The sequence below is a fragment of the Sinocyclocheilus grahami genome, unplaced genomic scaffold (assembly GCF_001515645.1).
Source record: "Sinocyclocheilus grahami isolate Dianchi unplaced genomic scaffold, SAMN03320097.WGS_v1.1 scaffold1585.1, whole genome shotgun sequence".
Lineage (NCBI taxonomy): Eukaryota > Metazoa > Chordata > Actinopteri > Cypriniformes > Cyprinidae > Sinocyclocheilus > Sinocyclocheilus grahami.
The window spans coordinates 9444-14918 of NW_015506764.1; the positions used below are offsets into that span (position 1 = coordinate 9444).

At 35.0% G+C, this 5475-nt stretch overlaps 2 protein-coding genes across 2 annotated transcripts in view; both read left to right on the forward strand.

Annotated features, from left to right (window-relative positions):
* The window catches only part of LOC107571365 (hyccin-like), a gene marked incomplete at its 5' end in the record, with an annotated part of 7800 nt that extends 5839 nt beyond the window's left edge, over positions 1–1961 (forward strand). Inside the window, one exon of the mRNA XM_016257685.1 lies at positions 581–1961. Coding sequence (XP_016113171.1) covers positions 581–1083 — 503 coding nt within the window. The remainder of the gene's footprint in view (positions 1–580) is intronic.
* A 1774-nt stretch (positions 1962–3735) lies between these two features.
* Positions 3736–5475, forward strand: part of LOC107571361 (mitochondrial import receptor subunit TOM7 homolog) — an 11495-nt gene continuing 9755 nt past the window's right edge. The window contains exon 1 of the mRNA XM_016257682.1: positions 3736–3926. Coding sequence (XP_016113168.1) covers positions 3821–3926 — 106 coding nt within the window. The 5' untranslated portion in view covers positions 3736–3820. The remainder of the gene's footprint in view (positions 3927–5475) is intronic.

The window sequence follows — 5475 nt, forward strand, 5'->3', positions numbered from 1 at the left end:
TATGTGACCCTGGACCACAAAACCAGTCATAAGGGTCAAAACATCATCTGAAAGCTGAATAAATAAGCTTTCCATTGATGTGTGGTTTGTTAGGATCTGACAATATTTGGCCGAGATGCAACTATTGGAAAATCTGGAATCTGAGGGTGCAAAAAAATCAAAATATTGAGAAAATCATCTTTAAAGTCGTCCAAATGAAGTTCTTAGCAATGCATATTACTAATCAAACATTAAGTTTTGATATATTTACGGTAGAAAATTTACAAAATATCTTCATGGAACATGATCTTTACTTAATATCCTAATGATTTTTGGCATAAAAGAAAAATTGATAATTTTGACCCATACAGTGTATTTTTGGCTATTGCTACAAATATCCCCCAGCGACTTAACACTGCTTTTGTGCTCCAGGGTCACATATGTTCACATAGAAAACGGCTATTTTAAATTATAATAATATTTCACAATTTTGCTGTTTTTACTGTATTTTTAATCATATAAACGCAGCCTCTGTGAGCAGAAGAGACGTCTTTCAAAAGCATTTGAAAACTTCCTGTTGTTCCCTCTCTCTCCGCCGCAGATGCAGTGGATTTGGGTTCCCCGGATGAGCTGACGGAGATCGTGGAGGTGGACGAGGGCATCTGCACACAAGCGTGCGCCGCTCCGAGCAGCCCGCCGACCATCGTCATCAGCAGCAGCAGCAGCAGCGGCGGGAAACCGGGCGGGAAGGGTCTGCGCCGCCTGACGGGCCGCTCCAGCAAAGACAAGGATGCGGCGACCGGCGTGGAGCAGCTGTCGCGCAAACAGGCCACCGTCCGCGCCATGAGTGAGAACCTGGAGCTGCTGTCGCTCAAGCGCCTTACGCTGACCAAGAGCGGCTCGCTGAGTCTGTCGCGCACCGCTAGCTCCGTCTTCTCGCGCTCCTTCGAGCAGGTCAGCAGCGTCCTCTCCTCCAGCCCCACAGCCAATCACATCGCGGAGGCGGACGATGGGGGCGTGGCTTATTTGGAACACCTAAGCCCCGCCCACCAGCACCGGCAGCGCTCGCCCACCATCAGTATCCACGTGACCTCTGACCTGTGACCCTAAACAGAGACGCTCGTCGCTGCCACCTTGTGGCAGGAAACTGCAGCACCTTACAGGAAGTCTGTTTATTTTTTTCCTTCGGTTTTCGTCAGTCGTGATCGATTACCAAAGTCATGTATTTTTGAAGTGTTTTTACTCCATGTGAAGTCAGACGTTGTGTATTTTTAATGCCGATTTGGTTGTTTTCACGGTATTGTTACTCGATTTTTACGTGTACGAACTGCAGTTCCTCTTCCCTACGTATCCCAGCATGCACTGCGCTCCAACCTGAAGCCATCACGTCACAGTTTCCAGGAATTCGGATGCTTGATTACAAACCCGAGTGGAAAATCCTGAAGAAATCTGACCAAAACAAGAGTCGTCTTCATTTACAGTCATCTTTTTCCTGGTGTTTCTGAAGCAATATGGTTATTATATGAAGTGCTGTATGTGAGGCCATAAGAGACGCTTTGACACGTGAGGCGGGCGGGTTAGTTAGTATTGGTGGTTAAACTGGTATTAGTTAACCATCCGTTCGTGTGTCACACCGATGTCATGCAGAGACCCAGCAAACAGTGTGATTATAAGCCAGAAATCATTTCTCGATTTAAAAACGAATCTAATTCTAGCTTCGATTTGCACCCGTATTTGTCTGGTTTTATTGTTTTCTTTTTTAAAGATGATGTTTTTGAAGATGTTTTCTGCTCATAATGGTTTGTGTTTCTGATTTGAAGTGGATCATCAATAACCGTGCTCGTGTCTGTGCTCAGATTATTTGGAGAATGTGAATATGTTGTTGTGAATTGTAAATATTATCGTACTACAGTCATTTTTTGCCTTTTGTCCAAAATAAAAGTAACATGGTTACAGTCTGAAAATAAAGATTTCTACTTCAATTTGCCTCTGGATTTTTATGTAGCAAGACAAAATCTCCATAAATGTTTTTACTAGTTAATGTTAAATTAAGAGACTCCTAACACGGATCTAAATGGTTCTGAGATTAAATCATTGAATGTTTTGTCATTAAACAATACTGATCTTTGTTTTATTTGATGGATTTATTATTTTATATTAAAATTAGGACAATTTGTGGACAATTAGTAATTAAATTTAAATCTGTAGGGCAAAACATGTTTTTATTTTGTAATGGAAAGTGCATTTTGAAGGGCCATTAATTCTTTAAATAAGATTGTTAATATTTAATTATTTGAATTAGATGCAATTTTTCAAACACAAAATATAATATAGGCCAGTTGAAACATTCAGTCTGAATTCATAGTAAATTAGTAAATAGAAACATACTTCTACATAATTCATATATAGTGTAATTAAAATGTGTTTTTCTGGGATTTTGTTATTTTATTTGCCTTTCATATTTCAGTAATTCAAGTAAATTGACCAAAAAACGTACATTTATGTGTAAAATATTTAATTCCGGATTAATGACACATTTTTCATAAAGCAAACTAAAATTAATAAAGTAATTAAAACATCTGTTTAACTATGATTTTATTGTAATTGTCTTTCATTATTCAGTAATTCAAGTAAATTGTCAAAAAGCATGCATTTTTATATATCAACGCTTACATTTACACATAACATTTAATTTAGTATATTGATGCATTTTTTATAAACCAAGCAAAATGAAATAAAATAGTGTAATTAAAATATATTAGTTTGACTGGGGTTTTGTGAGCTTATTTGCTTTCCGTTATTAAGAACATTTTCAAAATGCATACATTTATATCATATTTAATTTAGTATTAATGATGCATTTTTCATAAAGCAAAATCAAATGACGTATTTAAAATATATCCGTTTGACCTTTCATTATTCACTCATTTCAGTAAACTTTCAAAATGCATTCATTACATATATTTCATTTTGTATTAATGACACAGTTTTGAATTAATAACAAAGCAAAATAAAATAGAAGTTTAATGAAGAAATATTTGTTTGATTGGGATTTTTGTTATTTTATTTGCTTTTCATTATTAAGCAATTCGAGGAAATTGTCAAATTGCATGCATATAATTTTTAATTTGGTATTATTGATGCATTTTTCATAACAAAATACAATAAAATAAAATAGGAGTGTGATTAAGAAATATATGTTTGATTGAGTTTTTTGTTATTTTGTTTGCCTTTCATTATTAAGCAATTCAAGGAATTGTCCAAAAAGAAAAAAATTTGCATTCATATAATTTAAATTTGGTATTAATGATGCATTTTTCATAAATAACAAAAAAATAAAATAAAGGAAAATTAAATTAAAATATTTTATACATTGCACCTGCTTTTGTCCTTTTTAATTAATAACAAAGCAACATTAAATAAAATAGGAGTGTAATTAAGAAATATTTGTTTGATTGGGATTTTTGTTATTTTATTTGCTTTTCATTATTAAGCAATTCGAGGAAATTGTCAAAATTGCGTTCATATGCCTATAATATTTAATTTGGTATTAATGACGCATTTTTCATAAATAAATAAAATAAAATAAAATAAAATAAAATAAAATAAAATAAAATAAAATAAAATAAAATAAAATAAAATATTTTCTACATTGTACCTGCTTTTGTCCTGATGTCCCAGTGTGGCCACTAGATGTCAGCGTGGCGCTGTTTTAGGCGACTGTCGCAAAGCTGTAGCCGCAGCAGGAACGCCGCCGCCGCACACTTTACGGCATACACGTGCTTCCTGAGCTCTTCACCGCTCCGGATCCAGAGACAGTCTTTGAGTAAATCTGAGTGAAATGATGGCCAAACTGAGCAAAGAGAGCAAGCAGCGGCTGCAGCAGGTGTTCCAGTGCGGCCAGTTCATCATCCGCTGGGGCTTCATCCCCACCGTGCTGTACCTGGGTCAGTGAAGCACACTCAAACCCGTTTATTATCATCAGTGACCTGTCTTCATATCAGGCCTGTCAGGGGCCTTTGGAGACATATTTAGCGTTTAATAAGTCAAGCATCACTGTTAGTGATCGTACTTAAGAGTTAGTGAGTCAAACGAGAGGCTAGCCCTAAGTACATGTGTAAATAAATGAGTATATATACATACACACAAAAATATTGTGCAGCACAACTGTTTTCAACACTGATAATAATCAGACATGTTTCTTACATTTGAACAGATATTCACATAGAAAACAGCTATTTTAAATTGTAATAATATTTAGCAATTTTTACTGTATTTTGGATCAAATAAATGCAGACAAACGCATGTAAATCCAGAGAAAAGTGTGGGCAATGGCTGATTTAATGTAAATATTATGTATAGGTAAACATTGAAATGTTTGCAAATTAAATGCTTATTTTTACAGTATTTATGCAAATTCACAGAAGCATGCGAAAAGAGATCATGTGCATTTTACATTGACAAAGCTGATGGTAAATTCGAGAGTGGTCAAAATTATTCAACCCCTTTGACCTTCCGAGAACAATTTAACGAAAAACATTTCGACGAAGGCATCAGAAAAATATTACTGGAAGTTACACATTCGAGCGATTCTGGGATCGTAAAGTTGATGAAAAATGGAAAAAATAAAAAATATGAGAAATAAAATCAGAATTGCGTGATATAAACGTGAGTTGTGTGAGTTTTTTTCTCTTCTTGCAATTGCGAGTTACCACACAAATGTGACTTTTCTCAGAATTTGTATCTTGCAATTCTGACATTATTTCTCAAAATCTAACATTATTTCTCAAAAAAGGATTATATCTCACAATTCTGATTTTGTAGCATGCAATTTGCGGTACGTTTTGTCTCTGATTTTTGAGATATAAACTTGCAATTCCTAGAAAAGTCAGAATTACGAGAAATAAAGTCAGAATTGTGAGAGAAACTAACGCTGAGTTTTTCGCAGAATTGAGAGTTTATAGCGTAATTGTGACTTTTTTCTTGCATTTCTGACTTTATTTCTCAGTGTTAGTCGAAATTATTTGTCTCTGATTTTTGAGATATAAACTTGCAATTCCTAGAAAAGTCAGAATTACGAGAAATAAAGTCAGAATTGTGAGAGAAACTAACGCTGAGTTTTTCGCAGAATTGAGAGTTTATAGCGTAATTGTGACTTTTTTCTTGCATTTCTGACTTTATTTCTCAGTGTTAGTCGAAATTACAAGAAAGTCGAGTTTGTGTCTCGCAATTCTGACTTTATTTCTCAGTGTTAGTCGAAATTGCAAGAAAGTCGAGTTTGTGTCTCGCAATTCTGACTTTATTTCTCAGTGTTACTCGAAATTACAAGAAAGTTGAGTTCGTGTCTCGCAATTCTGACTTTATTTCTCAGTGTTACTCGAAATTACAAGAAAGTTGAGTTCGTGTCTCGCAATTCTGACTTTATTTCTCAGTGTTACTCGAAATTACAAGAAAGTTGAGTTCGTAATTACAAGAAAGTCGAGTTCGTATCTCGCA